This window comes from Leptidea sinapis, chromosome 28, assembly GCF_905404315.1.
Source record: "Leptidea sinapis chromosome 28, ilLepSina1.1, whole genome shotgun sequence".
In the NCBI taxonomy this organism is placed as follows: Eukaryota; Metazoa; Arthropoda; class Insecta; order Lepidoptera; family Pieridae; genus Leptidea; species Leptidea sinapis.
In genome coordinates this window covers 8,133,298-8,154,050 of record NC_066292.1, presented here as the reverse complement: position 1 = coordinate 8,154,050, position 20,753 = coordinate 8,133,298, and the positions used below count along the sequence as shown (strand labels likewise).

The 20,753-nt window shown below is 38.0% G+C and overlaps 1 protein-coding gene across 2 annotated transcripts; it reads right to left on the bottom strand.

The window, feature by feature from the left end:
* Nucleotides 1-1,183: 1,183 nt before the first annotated feature.
* LOC126972965 (juvenile hormone esterase-like) lies at nt 1,184-20,447 on the bottom strand. Of its 2 annotated transcripts, none has more exons than XM_050820067.1 (11): nt 20,293-20,447; nt 15,714-15,850; nt 13,510-13,652; nt 12,157-12,299; nt 11,366-11,551; nt 10,359-10,549; nt 9,390-9,558; nt 6,595-6,811; nt 3,843-3,952; nt 2,402-2,534; nt 1,184-1,449 (listed from the first exon to the last, which is right to left on the bottom strand). In XM_050820067.1, the coding sequence occupies exons 1-11, from the start codon at nt 20,429-20,431 to the stop codon at nt 1,281-1,283; spliced, it is 1,737 nt and encodes a 578-aa protein (XP_050676024.1). In that variant the 5' UTR covers nt 20,432-20,447; the 3' UTR covers nt 1,184-1,280. The 2 variants fall into 2 exon arrangements, with proteins under 2 accessions (XP_050676024.1, XP_050676025.1); XM_050820068.1 differs by having other exon boundaries at nt 15,714-15,847.
* Nucleotides 20,448-20,753: the final 306 nt, after the last annotated feature.

Below are 20,753 nucleotides of genomic sequence, written 5' to 3'. Positions count from 1 at the left end.
TTTATGGATATATAGAATAATTTTCGCGAGAGACACAAGGGGGCGGGGGGAGGCTGTAACTTCTATAAGAGAATGATAAAACTAAAAATAAATATATGATGCACATTACTATCCAAATTTCCACCGAAAATTAGTTTGAACGAGATCTAGTAAGTAGTTATTTTTAATAATATCATCGTATCATATCATCATAAATCGTTACAACGAACTACAAGAACTTTTATATTATGTTACTCGCTGCAACGTTCTACTTACTAACTTCTTTTATGTGAAAGTGATAGGTATGTACCGCATGCGCGACGATCGCGAATACAGCCTGTATTCAAGTCTGTCGTTTTTGTTTGCTCGTGCTAAACAGATTAATGATATAGGTATGTAGATATGTATTACAAATACTTATAAACGGCTTTTATAATAATATAATGATTAACTGTAAGCTAACACTTCTAGCATTCCAAAAACATATTATTATAAACATGTCAGACCTTGACAAGCAAACATTTATCCAACCCCATTCGTATAGTTCCAAATTCGAATGTTCCCTAATGGTTCCTATTGATTGCCCGACTCTCTGTCAGCTGGCTGTTTCTCATAAACTTTATACATTTATTTTATAATATAATATATATATACTACCTATACTTTATAAATATTATTTAGCTGAAAGAACGCGCGTACACTTGTCTCAAAGGCCGGCACCGCTCACTGATTCCTCTGGTGTTGCTCGTGGCACGAGTATGTGGGCCGCGGTGACCACTTTTAACCAGGTGACGTCGTTGATTCTGATTTTCATAATGATAACACTAGAAATAGGGAGTTGCTTACATATTATTCTAGTAGGCTCAATAGCAGAAAATAGCTTTAAGGGTAAATGAACTTTACGAACTCATGTAGCTTAATGACGTTTACCAAGTGTTGTTGCAATATATTAATGTTACCTACTCTCTATGGTAAATATATTATATATTTCTATTTCTACTCTATGTCTCAAAATGTTTTAAATCACTTATATGATTAATATTGAGAAAATAATTGTTCTCCGTGCCGTTATGCTGTCATTGTTACTTGTTTATTGTAAATCACTGTGACTTACGTTCAGGTGGACGAGGCAAATTTTAAATCCAAGGCTCTAAGCTCTAAACGAAAAGAGATCGGTCAAATTCTAATTTCCATAAAAACACACTTTTTAACATTTCAGTTTTATTAATATACATTATGATTTACAAACGTCAAACTCTATTAATTAAAGTATTTAATGTGAAATATTTTGATATTATAATCTAATATTGTATCGGGTACAACTCTTCCCATATCTTGGCTTTTTCGTCGAACAGGTTCTTGTGCAAGGAGAACTTGTCGTCAATCCGGAGATAGGTCCTCTCCTGTGACGTCATCGTGGGCCACCGTAGACCCTCTAGCTCTGGAGTGTCACCGCGCGGGTTCGGGTCACTGATAATATACAAACACTGATAATAACAATTACAACATAGTTACTATTTTACTTGTATATACAAAATATATTGCTTTAAGTCCAAATGTTATGAGCCTTCTTGAGAGTACATTCTGCTAAGATTCGTCTTCAATCAGTTCGACGCGTGTTTCGCCTCTACACGAGGCATCCTCACGAGATTTTGACTCACCAAATTCTGGCACGACACATAATAAATTTACTCAACTTTTTATGTCAATTCTGAGAATTTAATTTTGTTGAACTAATCATTTGTTGATTTCTAATAGTCGGCACTCGGATTCATTGGGTTGACTTTTCCCCATTTCATAAAGAAATGAAAAAAACCTTCTGGGAGTTGGGACCCCATACTACCGTAGAAGGAAAAAAAAGAATTTTCACTATTATATTAGTGTAGAGTTACCATGCAAAGGTTGAACTCGGCGGCAGAACATAGCCAAGTATAACCGAAACTGAAGTGCAGTGGGCACATAGATAGACAGACAGATGGCCGTCGGGGCAGTGTAGTAATCGAATGGCGATCACGTACCGGAAGACGCATTGTTTGTAGGGCCCCCACAAGATAGACCGACGGCAGATGGCCGGAATACGTTAGATGAGGGCAGTGAAGGACCGATCGTCGTGGATATCTTTGGGGGAGGCCTTTGTCCAGCAGTGGACGTCTTCCGGCTGATGATGATGATGATGATGAGATAATTTATACATCTAGATAGAGCCTTTTGCTGTTACACAGGCCAGATTTAATACTTTAGTGTACGTGGCAAGCTACGTCTTACACTCGCGATTTGTATAACACATTGTGTTAATATGCGTGCAGTTTTCAAAATAGAGGTTAATTCTAAACTCAATTGTTTTCGGCATTTTCACAGCTGTCATAGTGTACCTAAAAGTTTAATATACGATCTAAGTGTTGAGGGTGTCACGAGGTGTTACCTGAATCTCGCGAAGTTGTACCAGATGGCAGTCATCCGGTCTACCAGCGAGCCGTCCAGGGAGTCGGTACCGATGGCCGGGAACCGGTAGCTCAGCGTGAAGAGGTAGATGAGCTCGTCGTGGTGGGCCGCGCCTGGCACAAGGTTCCATAGTTACCATATCAAACACATGTCAAGCAAGAGTCTTCAATAAAGTAGCCTCTTACTACTACTCGCTACTGAGAACTTCAAACCAAATTAGCTGGTCCATCCATCAAGCAACGGGTCGCAGATTTGAATTCAGTTGGTTCACTCCCTAAACAACATATAGTAATAGTCCAACGTTAACTGTAAGTGACAGTCCATCATACAAGACATAACATTACGTACATTTTAAAAACCGCAGGCGTAGTCGCATAGTGCGGCAACTAATACTATGCCGAAGCAGTCGTACTCGAGCCAGTTTCGAACAATGTGTGACGTTGACACACATGTTTTGTTAAACTTTGCTAATTATTGAAACTCAAATGCCACGTTGCGTATTAAAACTTTGCAAAAAGGATACTTCAAGAATTAAAAAAGACACTGGGATCACATTTAAAGTATTTTGTTTATTATTTATTTCAATTTAAAATAACACGAATCGTATAAAGGTTTCAAAATTTGAAAGATGCCATTGCATCACGCATGTCACACAAGCATCTTTACAAATAGCCAATACACATTACAATATAAAGTTGCCGTAATAAAAAAGCTATTGTTCTAATGTAGTGCGGTATCTAGTTGGAGCGGAGCGGAGACCAACCCTTAATATATGGCTTATACATATAACAGCTCGTTATTAGTTTTAAGGCGAAGAGTAAGCAGAAAACACGCAAACATGGTGTTTTTAGACAAGTTTTGTGGTGAAAGTATAGCATTTCGAGCTATGAACACTACTTAATCCTGTTACACATACCCTTAAGTCTTATTTGTAGGTTGCTAATGCTTGCTGTTGGTTATAGTTAACACTGCCGAGCCTTTTTGAACTACCACATTTCTTTGAAGTTAAACAAGTCTTTTGGCAAGGCGTGACGCATTTTTTTGATACTTCTCTCAGAAAATTTATTCTAATAGCTTGTACTTTTTTGTGTAGGTTCATTTATTCACATTTATAGTGAATAACGAGGATTGTAAGCATATAAACTGTTTTCCACTCAAGAATTTTGAAAATATTGGCTTTGTTGCATAGATGGCGGGCCGGCAGCCGTGAACTCATATCGCTCAAGGTCGCTGTCATTTAGTGTCGCCTTAAGTACCTACGTTAGTCAACTCTGACATATTATTAGATTACATTTGGTCATGAGTCATGACCCCTGAAAATGGGAACATTTTCATACACATTTAATAAACTCACACTCAAATAGTCTTACGTGACCGTGTGTAAAATGGACTGTGCTTATCGATCAATGATGGTGACATACCAGTGGGTTTATTGGTGTCGGGGTCCTCGTAGTGGCTGTGGTTACCGATGTAGCCCCACTCGTAGAACCACACCGGCTGGGGCGAGTGTAGACTCATCAGCTTTGCCATTCTGTAGTTAATGAGGTTTTATTGCATATATCTATATATATGAAAATGAGTTGCTGTTCGTTAGTCTCGCTAAAACTCGAGAACGGCTGGACCGATTTGGCTAATTTTGGTCTTGAATTATTTATGGAAATCCAGGGAAGGTTTAAAAGGTGAATAAATATGAAAGTGTTCGGAATTAAATAAAAACAACAATTTTGTTTTTAATTTGATGTGTCCCCCGTCTTCCAATATTTGTTTTGTATGGACATATTTTCTATGAGAGAATTTATTGACACACGGTTTGACAGTTCTGCTGTAAAACAATTTCAATACCACAACAGGGAGCATATTTTACGAAATAATTCTTGATGTTATGATATTATATTATTGACAAATTCATATAAAACATTATTTTATATATTATATACAGAACAACGTCTGTCGGGTGAACTAGTGTAACATAAATATACATATATACTAGTGCACCCGACAGGCGTAGTCCTGTACACACGTCCTAAATTTGAAAAATTGGTCCAGCCGTTAGGAGGAGTTCACTAACATACACATGAGCAGGAGAATTATATTATATGGACCAATCTCAAATTCACTGAAACACACAAAAAATCATCAAAATCGGTCCAGCCGTTTAGGAGTTAGTTCAAATATGAATCTAAACCATTCTCGAATCCACCTGAAGACACACCAATCTCAAATTCACTGGAACACACAAAATATCATCAAAATCGGTCCAGCCGTTTAGGGAGTTGTTCAGTTACAACAGACGCACAAAAGAAATATATTATATATTAAGATATAAGCTTTATGTATTCGTCGTGTAAGTTTCTACATTAATAAATTATTTTCAATTTTAAAAACACTACTTACTAATACAGTACTTTTAAGGTAGATGTCGTATGATGTAAACTTAACATTAACCTGGATATATATTAATCGTATGAGCACTATAAATGTGTTAATCTACACCCATGCATTAAATCCTCTATTAAAGATTCATTCAGATTCAGAAAAACAGTAAGCTTATTGCCAACATTAAAACACCCAATGTTCTAATAACCATTACATCAACCAAACGAGTGTTGTAATGTTGTACTGAATTTCATAACAACACTCCTATGTTTTTTTTTTCGATCCCTGAAGGGATTCAGGTTGCTTCATGCGCAAAGAGTTTCAACAGACAGCCACATTCTTATGAAAAAAAAGAACATTTTCGTTTACGCGCGTTCCACACTACAAGAACGTCGCGCGCCGTAAAAAAAAATTGGTTATTCGAACCCCCGCCATTTTTCTTCGATATTTTTATTGTTTTGTTTACAAAAAATGAGCGATTCATTTTTAACGCTGCAAAAGAACATTATTTTCTAGTGAATTTTAATTATTGCACTATACAAAATGTAAATTACTACTAAAATAAATAATTGTTTCAATACTTAGTTTATATGTATATAATCAGTAATGAATGATATTAGGTTACTACTAGGACTGGTGTTTTACTGGTGTTTATGTGTTTTAGAGGATTCATATTCTGGGTGTAGATAACTCTTGTATGCAACTGTTGATAATTAAGTATTAAAACACTCATGTGATACTATTATCAAATCCACATTCGTGTTTTAATACCCCTTATTACACAACAGTTGCATAAATAACTATTACAAACATCCTGTCAGTGTTTTTTTTATGTTAATAAGGGACGAGACGATCAGGACGTTCAGCTGATGGTAATTGTTACGCTTTGCCCATTACAATGCAGTGCCGCTCAGGATTCTTGAAAAACCCAAAAATTCTGAGCGCCACTACAATTGCGCTCGTCATCTTGAGACATAATATGTTAAGTCTCATTTGGCCAGTTGTTTCACTATCTACGGCGCCCTTCAGACCGAACCACAATAATCCTAGCCGGCATCCTGTGCAAAGGAGCCTCCCACTGGTAAATCTAATATAATAATACTTTCATATTATTTTTAATATCTATGCGCCTAAATAAACTGCTGTTAGAGAAACGATAAAATCAGGCCAGGTTTAAAACTCTAGTGTGCGTGACAAGCTATTTCTTACGCTCGCGATTTGTACGACACTGTGTTAGTGTGCGTGCATTGCTCAAAATAGAGGTTAATTCTAATCAATTTTTTCAAAGTTTTCGCAGCTGTCATAGTCTATCTAGACGCATAAATGATTTAAGGCTCGCCTAGTATTTTCACATTATAAATATGAACCGCTGTAACGTTAGAATAACTTGTTGGTAGTGATAATTAGGTAATATGCTTTCCACAGAGCTTTTTTTTAAAGGTAGAAATAGTTCACTTCGTAAAAAGGAAAAGGATTTTGTGGTTTTACGAAATCACGGTAAAAGTGAAACTTTTTTTCACATTATAGACATTTAACTAAAATTTTTTAGAATAATATTTACATTAAACACTGACAAAAACAAACAAAATAGCGTAGAGCACTGACACGAATCAGTAAAAGTCTATACACTACACGGTCAGCTGCTGCGAACTATAGGCGCCGCCCGACCGTCGCGCGACGTGCAACACACAGACGAAAAAGTTTGAGAGGATATAATAAAAAAATATTTGTTAAATATTTTCGGACGGGTGCAGATATTACGCCACTATTATAACGGAAGTAAGACGCTAAGCCCACCTGTGAACAGGGAAGCTCTCAACAGAGTCGACGTAAAGCCTCCCAAGGTCATGGCCGCTCCTGGCGTTGTTGGCGAGAGGCTGGTCGTGGAGATACTCCGCGCGAAGCCGCCGGGTCGCCGTCTCCGAGTTGTGTCTCGGTAGTAAGAAAGAGATGGGTGCTACTCGCTCCCACTCCTCATTCATCTGCCTCAGAAGTGTTTCGTTACGAAGTATTGCTGAAATTGAGCAATTATTTTTCTTAAATTTATTTGTTCAATAGTTTTGGCCAATTTAACAAAACTAAAAAATATTGTAAAAAGTACATTGCTCAAACCCGAAGCCCGTGTGCGATGGAGTGTGTTATCTACACTGTTCCTTCTGCATATTAATGATATGTTGGATCTTGGAAGTCTCCGACATACATTTCTATGCAGACGATAGTACTGTAGATGTAGTATACACGGGCCATGCAGGTCTCTCTCGGGAAATCGTCAACCAGTGCCGGAAGAAATTTGTCGCACGCTTAATTGTGTGTCTTCTACCGAATTTATTACGGGGAGTTTTCCGAAGAGCTGTTTAACTTGATTCCTGCTATCGAATTTCCTCCCATCTGGCTGTGTGACGTTCCCCCACAGTGCGGTTTTCAATGAACTTAATAAATCGCACTCTGGAGGAACGCTAACTCCAGGTACAACCAAGCTGTGGAATGAGGTTACTTGTGCGGTGTTTCCAGGATGATACAACATGGGTGCCTTCAAAAATAGCGCGTACACCTTTCTTAAAGACTGGTAACGCTCCTGTGATTCCTCTGGTGATGCAAGAGAATGTGGGTGGCGCTGATCACTTAGCATCAGGTCCCCACACGCTCATTTTTTCTCCCCTTCCATAAAAATAATCAAGTAAATTTTTTTCTTCCGGTCGATACGCTATCGATACGATGTCGTGAAGTTTCTTTCGTATGTATTAGCTTGCATGATAATCAATTAATTAATGCTCTTTGAAAAGATAGTTGCAGTAGGTCCCCGTTGCCAGTTCTTAGAATATTTAAGCCCCAAGGTTGCTGAAGCCGCTTCTGATCAGTTGCCCAATGAAGTGTGTAGATATACCGCCACTACTTGGTCTCCAGTGCATCGTTCGTTATCTCTCGCAGCAGAAGAACACTACAAATCTATAAGTAAATCTTTCTAAGAAGTTATCATTTAACAAGTAATTCTATCATTTCCAAATTAGTTAGTAGAAAGACACGACGTACTGTATGTTGTGGCAAACTCGCAACTTGGTGGCTCGTGCCACAATGGGAATTTAGACACGCGGGGCCTAACGATGACGATGTTAACACTTCGAACTAGGCAATAACAATACAATGCACGTACGTTCCTTTAACTGCTACTGACACTCGATGATCTTCCACTAGCTACAGGGATTCTCGCGTGGTCGATAGCATCTTGGAGATGATGCGCATGCGCGATGGTTTTGTTCTAACCATTCGTTTTCAGCTCGCGTTGACTGACGTGTATAGACGAGTATAGATATACGTTTGGCACTACAAGTCAGCAGATTGGAATAGGATGCGTTCCTTTTTTGCATCCTACCCTTGGGGCAAGGTTTGTTTCCCTTCGGATGATCCTAGTGCCTGCGCCGTTGCAGTAGCCGATGTGACAGGGCATGGATATTTTTATACCAAGCTCTGTAGTACCGATCGGTGGCAGATCACAGGCCTGGTTCGATGCGTCAGTTAAAGCAACATCTGACTGCAAAAAACAGGCGTATCGAACTTGGGTTGCAGCGCTGGGCACAAAGGATCCAAACTGCAAAGTCCTTAAGAGGAAATATAACCGTGCCTCCAGATTTTTTAAGCGGCAAATCGCCCGTGTAAAGTCTAAGCACGTCGTCAAAATCGGCGAGCAGCTTTCCAGTTCTGGTCGTTGTCGAAAGCTGCTCTTGGTAACTTCAACCAGCCGTCCATGCCGCCATTGCACATGAGGAATGAAACACCCTGGCCCATACGGCAAAAGAGAAAGCCGATCTCCTGTGCGCTCTTTTCGCCTACAACTCGACTCTTGATGACAACGGAAAATCCTGGCAGTTAGCCTGGATATAGCGAAGGCCTTTGATCGTATATGGCACAAGGCGCTCTTCTCAAAATTTCCATCATTTGGGCTTCCCGAGAGCTTATGCAAGTGGACCTCCAGCTTCCTCACTGGGCGCAGCATACAAGTCATTGTCGACGGTTTTTGCTCGAATCCCAAGCCCGTGAACGCTGGAGTGCTTCAAGGCTGTGTGTTATCTCCCACGCTGTTTCTTCTGCATATCAATGATATGTTGGACACCGCCAACATACATTGCTATGCAGACGACAGCACTGGTGATGCCGTATACACGGGCCATGCAGGTCTCTCTCGGGAAAACGTCGACCAGTGCCGGGAGAAATTTGTGTCTTCTATCGAGTCCTCTCTCGAGAACCTATACCTTCAAACCTACCGGTACCTTCAAAAAGAGCGCGTACACCTTTCTTAAAGGCCGGCAACGCTCTTGTGATTCCTCTGGGTGTTGCAAGAGAATGTGGGCGGTGGTGATCACTTAACACCAGGTGACCCTTACGCTCGTTTGTCCTCCTATTCCATAATAAAAAAAAATTGCCGTATCTCGGTGCTATGTCGGAGTGTGTTCGCTCTGACATCCGTCAAGAACGTCGTGCATGACAGCTAGTTTTAGCTGCATGTTGCCGTGCACTTAATTCTAGTGCCAACTATCGTAAATCGGTGGCGCGAAACATAAAAGTTGAGTGTAAAGTGTTACGGTAACGGAACATACTGTATGCCATCCAAAAGAACTCGTCCTGGGTCTGACTGATGATGTGCGGGACTGCGTGCATTTTGCCTTCTCGTATCGCCTGGGCCGGGTCCATTGTCAAGAACCTCTCCTGTCCGAAGTCGGGCTCCACCACCGCAGTCCAGATGCCGACGGGGTCGAACCCGAATTCCTGTCAAATGGCACAAATGCAACTAGTTTCGATCGATAAGTTTAATTTATAAAAGTTCTTTTAGTGATGTTTTATTTTTTCAGATCATACCATCGTAGTTAGATCAGATTTTGTCAAAGTAGAGTCTGCGAGGTCAGCTAAATGTAAGATTTATATCGCTATAGTACGAAGTCTTCAATATTTACGATGTGCAGCAGTTTAAAAAAAAAATAATTGAAATTTGACGGCCCAGTAGTAAGTGCCTCTGCCTGAATCCGGGTAGGTGCAAACATTCATATTATATCGAATACGGATGTTTGTTTCCGAGTCATGAATGTTTATAAGTATTTATGTATGTTTTAGTAAGTATATTGTATTAAATATATCGTTCTCTTGTACCCATAGTACAGGCTATGCCTAGTTTGGGGCTAGATAATTTGTGTAATAGTTTCAATATTATTATTATTATAGTATGGAAGAGGAAAATAAATTAATTTTCACTATGGCCTGAGGCTGTATATATTTAATAGAAAAAAAAAACTTGCGCGCTAATTACATAGAAAGTAAATTCAATTCTCAATGAACATTATTTTCTATTTTAAAAGCGTATTATTTCTTTATTTTTTTAACTATAATCAATGTATTTTTTATTACTAGAAACAACATAAAAACCATTATTTAAAGTTTCTATTCCCACTTATGCCGATTGTGTGTGAATATTATTTAACTATCAATAATTTTAATAATAGGCAACAATTGTTATCACACGTGGATACGTGTGTCAACCGCGAACCTGCAATAAATATCTCACAAATACTTACATAGAAGCCGTACAGCGAGTTTCCCATCTCCCTCCAAGTTTTGGTCTTGAGACAGTCGATGATGAGTTTGGAGGAGTTGGTGGGACAATTGAGTATCTCCGCTTGTCGCACGGCCAAGTGTCTCTGGTGCGGCGGGTTGGGGGCCTTCTCCGTGGGAGAGCCGCTCATAGATATTGCTCGGTGGAATAGACCTGCACCAGTCATTAATGTACTCCACACTTGTTATGGCTGCACAAACTTTAAGCTAGTGTTGGTTGGATGGATTAAGAAGGGGTCAGGTCATCGTCACGAGAGTGTGGTGGTAGTGGAAGAAGCAGAGGTAGACAAATATGTGAGGACTGCGGAAAATGTAAGTCAGATTACGCACTGTATAAATTCAAATCCAAATATATAATTATTCAAAATAGGATTTAAAATCACTTATTGAACGTCAAAAACTACCACCCGTTCAAAACTGAGTGAGATTTTTTGCGTGTGCGTGTGTGCGTACATTAAAATTTACAATTTATTAGCCTGAGCGACGTTCGCTCAATTCCCAGTCTATGTATCATTAAGAAAACCTTTTACGTTACAGTAGCCTTTACCACACAAATTTTTTTTTAAGAATTCTTTTGAATTTCGTAACACAATTGCTTTGTACATTTTCTGGATTCGTGTCGTAAAAACATATACATTGCTCAATAAAAGGCTTACTAACTCGATTTAACCAAGCTACTACTCGGTCAACAAAGGCTCTTGTGTTTTTACTTAGTAATTTACATTTTTTTTGACTTGCTCGTTGTTTGAGTATGTTTGCTACATCACTTTACATCTGTACATATATTGTACTTAATTGAAATAATATGTTTAAAAGAGTGGCTTTGAGTTTCTTGGTACTTCTTCTCATTTAATGAGACAACCTTTCCCGAAGTGGTGGTAAATGAAAAAAGAAAAGAAAACTTTTGACATTCATTAGTGTCAATTCCTTGAGATACATGAATAACGTGAGTTTGATTTGATTGATGTACCTTTAGACATGGGGGAGATCATGTGCAGCATGGCGCTGATGGAGCCAGCGCTGCAGCCAGCCACCGTCACGCTGCCAGGGTCGCCGCCGAATGCCGCAATGTTCCGCTGCACCCAGCGGAGAGCCGCCACCTGGTCCTTGTACCCGTTGTTGCCTGGCGCCAGGGCGTCGCCCGTGCTCATGAACCCTACGACATTAAACTTAGGTACTACTAGATACAGTAATAAAACATACAATTCATGCAACTTAGTGTACAATGACGTCATCGTATCGAGGGGTTCTACTCAAACTGAACCCATATGTTAATGATCTCTCAATCATCCAAGTGTTTTGAGTTTTATTTAGTGTTAATTCCACCAATATTTGTGCTTCTCAATCAATATATTTATACAGTCTCGCGCCAGAGTTTGGCGAGTCAACATCGCCTGAGGATGCCTCGTGTAGAGGCAAAACACGTGTCGAATTGTTTAAGCACGCAAGAAAACTCAAAACACAAGTTAAAATTCTAATAAAATAATTCTCAGCCAATAGATTCCACAAGAAAATTAACAAATGCCTTTTTTTTTTTCAAATTCAATATCAAGTTTCAGTTCAAATAATATTCCATTATTAATATATCAAGAATAGCATTGGTTCCTTTAAGATCAGTAAGTTGTCTCAATTACGAACTGCCGAGACAAATTTTGATTAGAACCTGTTAATGCGGATTTAGATGTTCATTCTAGGAATTATCATACTCTCTCAATTAGATTCATTAGTAGTAACTAAAATACATAATCAACTATCGTTTACCAAGAGAGCCAAGTCTATAGTTGATGGTGACCAGCACCAGATCTTTGTCCAGGAGATAATGAGGTCCAGCCAGGTCGCTGCGGCCCGTCATCGAGTAAAATCCGCCAGGGTGGATGAAGAAAATCACCGGGAGAGGTTTCTTCCTATAAATATTATTACAACATATAGTAATTTTCAAGAAACTTACAAAATTACTTGATCTGTATCTATATTTTTGGTATAATGCCTGAATATCATTACGTCGATGGCTCATAGCTCAGTCCCGTGGTTCAGGTAAGAACTCACCGTAGTAATATAACGTCCACTTGTAGAAAGAACAACAGGAAAAAAAATGTGAGTTAAAAGGAATTAGGTGAAGAAAACCGTACTTCGCACATGAATATATTTATCAGGTCATCATGATGCTGTCATGATGACGTCTCACTTTAAACGTGGTATTCAAGCAACATAATTTGTGTTTCGGTCTGGAAAGCGCCATAGCTAGCGAAATTACTGGGCAAATGAGACTTAACATCTTATGTCACAAAGTGACGAGCGCATTTGTAGTGCCGCTCAGAATTTTTGGGATTTTCAAGAATCCTGAGCGGCACTTCAATGTAATGGGCAGATCGTATCAATTACCATCAGCTGAACATCCTGCTCGATTCGCCCCTTATTGTCATAAAAAACAACTTGGGATTTGACTGGAGTTTTTTTATGGAAGAGGGGATAAAATGATCACCCCGCCCACATTCTTGCAACACCAGAGAAATCACAGGAGCATTGCTGTTCGTAAAGAAAGGTGTACGTTTTTTAAAGGTGTCGTATCGTACTGGAAACACCGCACAAGGGAGCTCATTCTACAGCTTGGCCGCCACATATACAGATGTGACTCTGTGTTGCACGCGGTCAAATCGTTCGAGCTGATACTGGGATGTGCCAGACCAGAGATGGTAACAATTCTCCATATGTGGCCGGACCTGCGCCTTGTAGAGCGCTAGAATGATTTGGGTTTGAAGTATTGCCGTGCTCTATTTATGACACCCATCCTCTTCGAAGCCAATTTGGCTTTGCCTTACAGATGACCGCGGAATTGGCAATCTCTCGAGATTTTGAGAGAAATTTCGAAGAACTGTGGTACAGTTCCTCGAAATTTCTCTTCCGGTGGTAAAATTTAATAAGATTCATTTTAACCCAGTATTTTTGACCAATTAAACATTTTTCAGAAACTTCTACCTCCATCCTAATGACCCTCCATCCTTACATGAGCTTACTTCTAGAACATCAACTTTATGGAGAACCCCTCGGATACTCTACCTCCATAATCAACTTGTAGAATATTCTACTAGTATACTAGTATAATAATACGGTTACCGGTCCCTCTTCAGTGGCGTGTACACGTTGATGGTGAGACAGTCCTCGTCAACAGGGTAGGTGGGTGGAGCGGGTAGGGGACACGCAGGTCCATCCTCGCTGGCGTCCACCGGCCGCTCGTATTTCACGATCAGCTTTGGGGGCTGTCGGTATTGTTATAACAATGTGATGCTTTTGAAAGAGCAAGTTTTTGTAAATAAATGTATAAGAATTCATATCGGCTACAGCTCTAACGTTTTACATTAAATCTTATATTAAGGTGGCTCCCTTGCACATGGTGCCGGCTAGATTATGGGTACCACAGCGGCGCCTATTTCTGCCGTGAAACAGTAATGTGTAAACATTATTGTATTTCTGTCTAAAGGGCGCCGCAGCTAGTGAAATTACTGGGCAAATGAGACTAAGCTCAGAATTTTTGGTTTTTTCAATAATCCTGAGCGGCACTGCATTGTAATGGGCAGAGCGTATCAATTACCATCAGCTGAACGTCCTGCTCGTCTCATCCCTTATTTTCATAAAAAAAGGTTGGAGATTGTAAAAATGTATTAACATCCTCATAAATGTTTATAGGTGACTCTCCACGTGACACGTGATTATTGAAAAGAATTTTTATTTCTCAACTCAATGTCTTCGATCAAATATAGATCTACTAAATGTAGTCGAGTTTTTATAGTTTATTCTTTATTTGTATGTTAGCTAAAACACAAAATATTCAATTTGAATTGTATAGTATTGAATTTACAGTACTTATAAATACATAAACTAAAATATACCTATTTACAAAAAGACACTCCTTCAGAAACCTTCCCGATACGGTGGTTATTTTAAAAGCACACTGAGGCATTTAAGAGCATTCGCACGTTGGCTGTGCCTTCATTTCCCTTGTCGTTCTAAAGGCTGTAAGGTTTTATATAGAACATATTTTATGATTACTAACATTAATTATTTTATGGTCTATTGGTTGAGCCACCTGCATTTAGAGATGGTGTTAATCAATAAACAGGCACTGGCCTTGTAAATTTACCTCCTAGCCATATCCCTACTAATATTATAAATGTGGATGTATGTTTCTTTGTTACGCTTCTACGCCTAAACCACTGAACCGATTTTGATGAAATTTTGTACAGAGATAGACTAGAGCTTGGAAAAGGAAATAGGCGAAAAAATAAATGGAGAGGATGGGATAGGGCAGTGGTCAGCAAAGTGCGGCTCCAGAGCCGCATGTGGCTCTTTGGCTCCTCAAGCGCCGCTTTGGCACAATAGCTAGCTAGCTAGCTAATAGCTAGGTAGCTTTGAAATACTGGATTCAAAAAACAAGCAGATATGGCGCTCTAAATTCAAACGTTTTTGTGTTGAATTGGAAATATTAGAAACAGAAAAATGTGATCTTAGTTCACAACACAAGTGTTCTGCTTTGAATGACCTGGAGAAGGAAGACATGATAATATTCAATGGAATAGTACTACTTACTCTTACTATCAGCTGAAAAAGATCGCGTTTGCTGTTCTTTACTTTTTCGGTTCTACATTTATATGCGAATAATATTTTTCAAGCATGAACATTATCAAGAGTTAACTGAGAAGTCGTCTTATCGATGAGAGCTTAGAATCATGCTTACCTAACATTAAAAACAATACAAACCTGACTTACTCATACTTTCCAAGGAGATGCAAGCCAATTTAGTTTTATTTATTGTACTACTTATTTAGTGAAATAAAAAATTACTGAACTAGGAGATTTGGCTCTCAATTTTTTTTTAAATTGTTCTGATGTTCATAATTGGCTCTTTGGCCAGTAACTTTGCCTACCACTGGGATAGGAGATGGAAGTTCGTATGGACGTTGGTCATTATCGAAGATGACAACATAAAACTTTGTATTTAGGCATTTGATAAGAAGTAATTTATAAGTACTTTGAGATCAAAGTTCGCAGGAAATACTATTAAAGAGACTGTCCACAATGAGAAGAGATATTTGCTGTATAGTAAAAGAGCAGTTTGTTTGTGTATTAAATAATTATAGCAAAGTACGCCAAAAAATAAAAAATAAACCGCCCAAAGTCACTAGTCTACGCGGGTATTATGATAAAGAATGAGCTCTGTATAGAACATGCAATAAGCTAGCATTAGACTATAAATGAACAGAATCACACAACTTTTAATAAAATGTAGTGCTAGGTTATTATGTTAAAACTTAAAGTATTACCTGAAAGCGCAGCTCCCCAACCGGAGGTTCCGCATACCGGATGCCGCGGTAGGACTCGAACCGTCGACCGCGACGGGTCACGTTGTACCCACCACGGAACTGCCCGGACTCTGACGTCACAACCGGCTGCCCCCCTACTGAAATATAATAATTCATACATAGTATAGTTACCACGTGGCGATGTCTCGACGTAGGTAGGGAATAGCTTCATCATTAAATCAAATCAAAATCACTTTATTCATGTAGGTCAAGGAAAAGACAGTTATTTATTCATTCATCATACACTCACGCCTTGTTCAATTTCAATTTATTGCAATTCCATAAATATAGTCCTTAAATATAATATTTGGAGTTAATACTATAATTATTATACAAGGCAGTATGTTATGGATACCCAGTTTGGGTGTCGCAATTTGGTCTGAATAGCAGACCGTAGTAGGGAGACCTATATTTTTATTTATTTTAGTTTGGCTCGTTTAAAAAATCATTTACGGCATTGTAGCACTTTTCTAATAAAAAGTTTTTCAGTGTTTTAATAAATTAATTTTCATTATTTAAGCTACGAATTTTGTTTGGCAGATTATTATATATTTTTATAGACATTACATAAGGACTCGATGTATGTAGTACTAAATTTGATTGTGGGAGGTTTAATTTATTTATATATCTTTCGGGATTTCAGGGTTCCCGTCGGGGTAGGCAGAGACAATAGAATGCCACTTGCTTCTACCCTTACAAAACTCACGTGCTTCCTCTATATTCATTACTCTTTTCATCCATACTCGCCAGTTGCGGGTGCTCCGGGCCTTTCCTTTTGTCAAAGCGTCTCCAATTTGGTCGACGAATGTTCTACGAGATCTCCCGCGACCGACTTGCCCAGACACACTAAATGCCTTATATATTTGATGCGTCATTCTTTCTTCACTCATTCGCTCCACTCGCTCCTATAACTTATTATAAATAAATATAAGGTATTTGTATTACTTATTGAAGGAAATAATCTCCTAACTACTCCAAATAATATGAAATACTTGGTACTATTCAAAAAGATAAGCCGTAGTAGACCTTAGAAGAACAGGCGCAAGACACGTTTTTTTTTTAAATTTATTTTATTATTTATAATGACGAAACTGAGAAAGAGGCATAAAAAGTTTTTGTTTGTTCCTGGTGATCATGATTATTACAGTTTTAGCAGTGGGGCTTCTTTGCACAGGGTGCCGGCTTGATTATATATACCACAATGGCGCCTATTTCTGCCGTGAAGCAGTAATGTGTACACATTACTGTGTTTCGTTCTGAAGGTCGCCGTAGCTAGTGAAATTACTGGGCCAATAAGACTTAATATCATAAGTCTCAAGGTGACGAGCGCAGTTGCAGTGCCGCTCAGAATTTTTGGGTTTTTCAACAATCTTGAGCGGCAATGTATTGTAATGAGCAGAGCGTATCAATTACTGTCAGCTGAAAGTCCTGCTCGTCTCGTCCCCAATTGTCATAAAAAAAAATCTACAAATGTACATACATAAGTCATAACACAATACAGGGTATATAATAATAATAATAATATTGACACACTTTTTACACAAATTCTCTTTCCCCAAATTAAGCATATATAGCCTGTGTTATGGGTTGCAAGACAACGATATATTTAATACAATATACTTACTTACCCATACATTAATACATATAAACATACATAAATACATTACAAACATCCATGACTCGGAAACAAACATCCATATTCATCATATAAATGCTTGCACCTACCGGGATTCGAACCCGGGACCTCTAGCTTAGTAGGTAGGATCGCTAACCACTCGGCTATACAGGCTATATTGTGAGACATAAGTACCTACTTAAACATAAACAGGTGACTTGTTGTTGTGATCAATGACTCTTCTAGTATCTTAGTTGTCTATCTATAGGTCGGGCTATCGTAAACATAAACATAACGATTTGTTTATAGTTATTAACACAAGAAAGCAATAATGTGAGGGCATTACTGTGAGAACTGTCCGTACAGTCGATAAGGAAAACAATAACCCCCTTATTCATAATAGTCTGCTCACTTAAAGCATTGCTAATCCTCACTCTGTCTTCTTCTATTGACCTAAGTCAGAATGAGAAATAACATTCCTAAGCTACCCATAACTATTTTGCTCTGCAAAAGAGAGCTGTTCGTGCTATATATCAGCTGGTTATAGACAGTCTCTCAAAGAATAATTTAAAGAAATAAATATTATGACTGTTTATTGTCAGTACATTTATGAAAATTTAATATATGTTCACAAAAATCGTCACCTTTTTGCTCTTAATAGTGATTTTCATTATTATAACACTAGAAATAAGTGATTGCTTGTAACTAATTCTAGTAGGCTTCATAAGATACATAATAGCTTTAAGGGTAAATGTTTTACACTTCTATAATAAATGTCCCAGCCACTGTTCAGGGATTATCTATAAATAAATTTAAATGTTTTATAAAAAAATGGCTCTGTCGTAAATCCTATTACTCCACTGCTGAATATCTAAAAAAATCGGACAGCCTGGGACTAGATTGTGATTATTTATAGCAATAGAAATGACTATACAATATTGTATATTTTTTATTGAAAAGAGCTCAAAAAAAGAATACTGGGAGAGTTTCTTGCGCCGCTTCTTCTTTCTCAGAGCGTCATTTGTTTCCGAAGCGGTAGTAGTATCTAGTAGTTATTAGAAATGACATAAAAAAGAATTCTAAAGGAATCAATTTTGAGAAAATAAGTGCCTTTTATGCCTTTATTTGACGTTTGAGTATTTTTGTTGCATCACTTTTCATATATAGTAATTGAAATGATTTGAAAAACGATGAACATTAAAATGTTGATTTAAAAGAGTGGCGATGAGTTTCTTGCTACTTCTTGTCATTAGCTCAACACTTTAACAAGTGGCGGCAAATTCAATAATGAAAAATATTTTTTTGTTATTCATAAGTGTCATTTCCATGACCCAGATGAATAAAGTGATTTTGATTTGATTTACTTGCTGTGAATAATAATCATCAAATTAGTTTTATTGCGAAAACATTACTTATATATGGATAACTAGCCGTTCCCGCCCACTTTGCTGGGCGAATTTTAAAAGAAAATATATTAAACAAAAAAAAAATAAGCAGCTTAAACCATCTAGGATAAATTTCGCATCGAATAGTGGTAGTTTCATGTCGATACGATCAGTATTATAGGCGTGATTGAGCCTCAAACAAAGACTATTTTCATTATAAATATATAGATAAATTAAAGTAAAAAAAAATATCATCAATTGAGGTTTCATCCTTTAGTACCTTAGGTACTAAAATTATATCGTCGAGGATGATCGTTTGTATACAACAGGAAATCTACAAAACTATGTTTCCGGCTTCAATGATAGCTAGCTACCTTTACAAATGTTTAGAATTAAGTTTCAAGTTGAACATTCACTGTATGAAAGTAATCATCCTATTAATAATAATCTAATATATAAAATTCTCATGTCGCGGTGTTTGTAGTTAAACTCCTTCGAAACGGCTTGAGCGATTCTCATGAAATTTTGAGTGCATTTTGGGTAGGTCTGAGAACCGGACAACATCTATTTTTCATCCCCCTTAATTTTAGGGGTGGTCTACGCCAAATGTTTGTTTGATTATGAGTCAGCATTAAAAAATACATACAACTTCAAAATTTCACCCATCTACGTTCAACAATTACTTTTGTATTGCGATTTTAATATCGGCAATACAACGTTTGCTGGGTCAGCTAGTAAAATATATAATGGCCATTGGTAATTCAGAATTCAAAACAAACAACACACGAGAATAGTACACATTCTTGTTCAACCCCGTAGAGGTCATAGGTGAAGACATTTACTTTTTATAGTAAATGCACTTTATTATGATTAATTGATCTCTCTTATTAACATAACTACTATCTATAGATAGGTACAATGTAATCTTAAGGCCTTACAAATAAACTTGGAATAAAGTTATAAGTCAAGTATAAACCTGAGCAAGAACCAAGAATATACAAAATGTTAACTATATCGCTGACAACACTGTCAATACAATGACAATTCTGAAGTTTTCCGAATGTCAAGCAACCTTGCAAATAAACGCGGGAAACGTTATACGTCCGAATAAACCAATCATAAAGTGTCTATTTGTAAACATTTCGCATATTCTTCGTTTATTAGATACAATTTTATTACAAGTTTATTTGTAAGGCCGCAAATATTTAGTGTCAAACTTTAAGTCAGAGCTCAAGATAGCTTACGATGTCAGCAGGGATAAAAGCTAACCATTTTAATATAATAATATTTGACTCATGCAGTAAGGTAATGAAGAGTCCATCGCCGGGTTGTTTCATGATTTATTTCTGAAATGAAGTCTGAGAATAAACGCTGAGTTTCTTTTGTCCGTTGTTCTCATGAGGATCAAACAGAAACGTTTCGTTTCTGTATGAGTTTAAGAAAATCACATACCTACCTTATATATGATACATACTTACCTATGGACCTACTATATGAACATTATTTGACTTGATTGGGTCTCATATAAGTAATTACAAACCTTCTCCGTTGCCATGTCCGTAAACGTGACCGTGATGACCGTGGTGGTCGTGGCCATGGTCATGACCGTGTTCGTGGTCGCGGTGACCATCCACCGAGCACACGAGCATCACACACGCGAGAGACAGAAAGCGCCACATGTTGCCGCCGCGCCTCGACCACTAAACACTCATCTGTACTGCGTTCGAGCTTTATATGCACGACACGTGTGTGTGTGTGTGTGAGTGTTGAGGATAATCTTCATAAAAACCCTTTCCTCAAACAGTATCACAAGACAGTGGAATTCCCAATTGTAATAACGTTATCAATTAATTAAAAAACAAGTAAGGCGATACGTTCTGTCTATACGTCTAGTTAGATCATTTATACGTCTAGATTTGCTGTGACAGCTGCTGAGACTATAAAAAATTAAGACTGACACTTAACCTCTATTTTGAGCAATGCATGCACACTAAAGTAATA